This window comes from Nanorana parkeri, unplaced genomic scaffold (assembly GCF_000935625.1).
Source record: "Nanorana parkeri isolate BGI_ZX_2015 unplaced genomic scaffold, ASM93562v1 scaffold1251, whole genome shotgun sequence".
Classification (NCBI taxonomy): Eukaryota; Metazoa; Chordata; class Amphibia; order Anura; family Dicroglossidae; genus Nanorana; species Nanorana parkeri.
In genome coordinates this window covers 36,542-39,614 of record NW_017307519.1, presented here as the reverse complement: position 1 = coordinate 39,614, position 3,073 = coordinate 36,542, and the positions used below count along the sequence as shown (strand labels likewise).

Below are 3,073 nucleotides of genomic sequence, written 5' to 3'. Positions count from 1 at the left end.
CATGTTTTTATTAATTTTTCAGGGAAAGAAAAAACGTAAAATAAAAACAAATTACAAAAACAGAAAAAATAATTAAAAAATAATATACATATAATTTTTTTACATTTTTTTTTTCTCTTTTTGTAATTTTGTTTTTATTTTCCGTTTCTTCTTTCCGTGAAAAATTAAAAATAATAAGGCCAACGAGAGGCAATTTTCTGCCTCAAGAACAGGTCCAGCGTAGGTGAAATGAGTTTCTGTAACCCTTGGATGCCATTTAAAGCCCACTGCACTTTAACCAGTTGACATCCTCGGTGTTAAACCTCACATATAGGCGACGGCGGGCTATGGACCCGCCGATCGCCTATATGTGAAACACCCGGTAACGGGTGTGTGCATTTAGCGGGTCTTTTCTGCCCGTGCGTGCCCGCTAGGGGGCGCGCGCGAGCAGAAAAAAATTGCCGTCTGGAGACGGCAACCCGCAGATGCTGCAGTGCCGTCCGTCCGTTTTTTTACTACGGGCGGACGGCAAGAGGTTAAGCACCACCTTTATTTCACCTTCTGCATTGACTCCTCCCCGTTTCAGGGGCAGACTGCTTCCTCAGGGCTTGGATATGTTGATAATGAAGGAATGGGACTAACCCGAACACTCCAACCACCATCTACACATTTTGGGAGAACTTCTCTTTTAGCTGCAATAAGAAGTAAATTCTGAGTCCATTCCTTCCTTCTCATGGTTTCCAAGCCCTGAGGAAGGGGCGTGTGTCTGCCCCTGAAACGCGTCGGCTGTTTGATCAATACAATGTTATTATGGACTTTAACGTCCCTTTTGATGTGGCCCTCTTCTGTATTCGGTCCCATTGACTCTGATAGATTTAGCTTTCCTGGGACCCCTGCCCTCCCCCCCACATGTAATCACAATACATAGGTCATGTGACATCAGAGGCCCTCCTCTTCTTCCTGCAGGGGGCGGGCTCTCTATGCAACAGAGCCCACCGCCATGTAATGCTATCAATGCTGTTCCTGCATCATTCTCCTGTGAGCCCAGTTGGCTTGATGATGTTCCTCCCAGTGGGCGGGTCCTTGACACCTTAGGCTCACAGGAAGTTGCTTGAAGGACATTGAGGGTCACGTGACCCAGGAGAAGACTGAGCCAGGTGGCTTGATGATATACTGCCCCAGTGGGCGGGTCCCTGACACCCCTAGGCTCACAGGAAGTTGGTCGAAGGACACTGAGGGTCACGTGACCCAGGAGAAGACTGAGCCAGGTGGCTTGATGATATACTGCCCCAGTGGGCGGGTCCCTGACACCCCTAGGCTCACAGGAAGTTGGTCGAAGGACACTGAGGGTCACGTGACCCAGGAGAAGACTGAGCCAGGTGGCTTGATGATATACTGCCCCAGTGGGCGGGTCCCTGACACCCCTAGGCTCACAGGAAGTTGGTCTAAGGACACTGAGGGTCACGTGACCCAGGAGAAGACCGGTGCTGGATCACAGAGCAGTGAGTCTACAGGGGGAAGCAATGGAGAAAGATTGCTCATGCGTGGCATTGTTCTGGAGGCGGGTCTTAAAAGGAAAAGGCCACTCAAAACTTTGGGAGTGGGAGGGGCTGAAGGCTCGGTCAGATTTTGGCCTCTCACTTCCTGTCTCTAAGAGGAAACATTTTGGCTGGCATTCTACTTTAAGACCCACCTCCAGCGTAAGTTTTTTAAACATTTCTGGGACAGGAAGTGAGGTTAGTAACATTTTTGGAACAGGAAGTGAGGTTAGTAACATTTTTGGAACAGGAAGTGAGGTTAAATCTCCTCAAAGCGGAGATTTTTATTCTGTAATTATACTTTATAATGGTGATTTTTGTGTGTGTAGGTGAGCAGAGCCTTGGAGGAAGCCAGGAGCCCGCCCCTTGACTTGTCTCCGAGCGACGGCGACCCTTGCCATCACGTGACCGCCTACCGCCAGGGCAACACAGCGGCCTCCCGTAAAAAAGTCCTGCCCATCCTGAAGGAGCTCCTGAGGTCGAGCGACAGCTCCTGCTGCCCCATGCAGGCGTCCCAGGAGGCCGAGGACTCCAATGGACAGTCGGGATTCCACGAGCGAAGCGCGGGCAATCATTTCGAGGCGGCCGAGTTCCCGCCGGACGACGGGGACTACCAGGACGAGATGAAGGGGAGGGGCTACCGGGCCCGCTTCAGGAAACAATTCGAGGACGGCTTTGAGGACGAAAAGTCCTTCCCGCCCACCCCCATGAACAGTCTGGTGGAAGGTTGCCCCTTGGACCGAGGCCTACCCAAGCTGACGGTGGAAGCCATCTTGGAAAGGATTAGCCGCATTACCGTAGGGGATTCGGAGGGAAATTTAAACACCGGGAGCCAATCACGGGTCCTAAAAAAATAGGCTCCGCCCACTAATATATCTCAAGGTACTTTTCAAAGAGCGATGCAATTTTATCTTTTTTGATACCCGATTGATGGGAAAACAACGCGTTTTTTGTTTTATTTTTGAATCACGATGGGGGGGGTCGGAGAAAAGGGAAAACTTTTTAGACGCTCATTTCCTATCTATTACCCTGGAGACCTACCCCAGGAGCGAAAAATACCCGACATAAAGACGGATAAAGAAATACCCGACATGAAGGCTGATGAAAATACCCGACATAAAGCCTGATAAAAATACCCGACATGAAGACGGATAAAAATACCCGACATGAAGCCTGATAAAAATACCCGCCATAAAGACGGATAAAAATACCCGACATGAAGGCTGATAAAAATACCCGACATGAAGGCTGATAAAAATACCCGACATGAAGCCTGATAAAAATACCCGACACAAAGGCTGATGAAAATACCCGACATGAAGCCAATTCCAGCCAATTTTTTTTTTAAGCGTTAGCATTTCTGTTTTAATTTCTGCCTGTGACCGCATTGGGGTGATTTGCCTTCACTTCCTGTTTCGGTGACACCAAGCCATGAAATGGAGGGTGTGCTTGTCTGCAGGACAGGGAAGCAATAAAAACATTTCAGAAGTCTTAACCTTTCCTCGGTCTACTAAAAATGTGTTTTCACCTCTGTGACCCTATTGGGTGATTTGCCT

At 48.8% G+C, this 3,073-nt stretch overlaps 1 protein-coding gene across 1 annotated transcript in view; it reads left to right on the top strand.

Moving 5' to 3' along the window:
- PRUNE1 (prune exopolyphosphatase) overlaps positions 1-2,377 on the top strand; it is a 16,733-nt gene extending 14,356 nt beyond the window's left edge. Inside the window, exon 8 of the mRNA XM_018568838.1 lies at positions 1,847-2,377. Coding sequence (XP_018424340.1) covers positions 1,847-2,374 — 528 coding nt within the window. The 3' untranslated portion in view covers positions 2,375-2,377. The remainder of the gene's footprint in view (positions 1-1,846) is intronic.
- Positions 2,378-3,073: the final 696 nt, after the last annotated feature.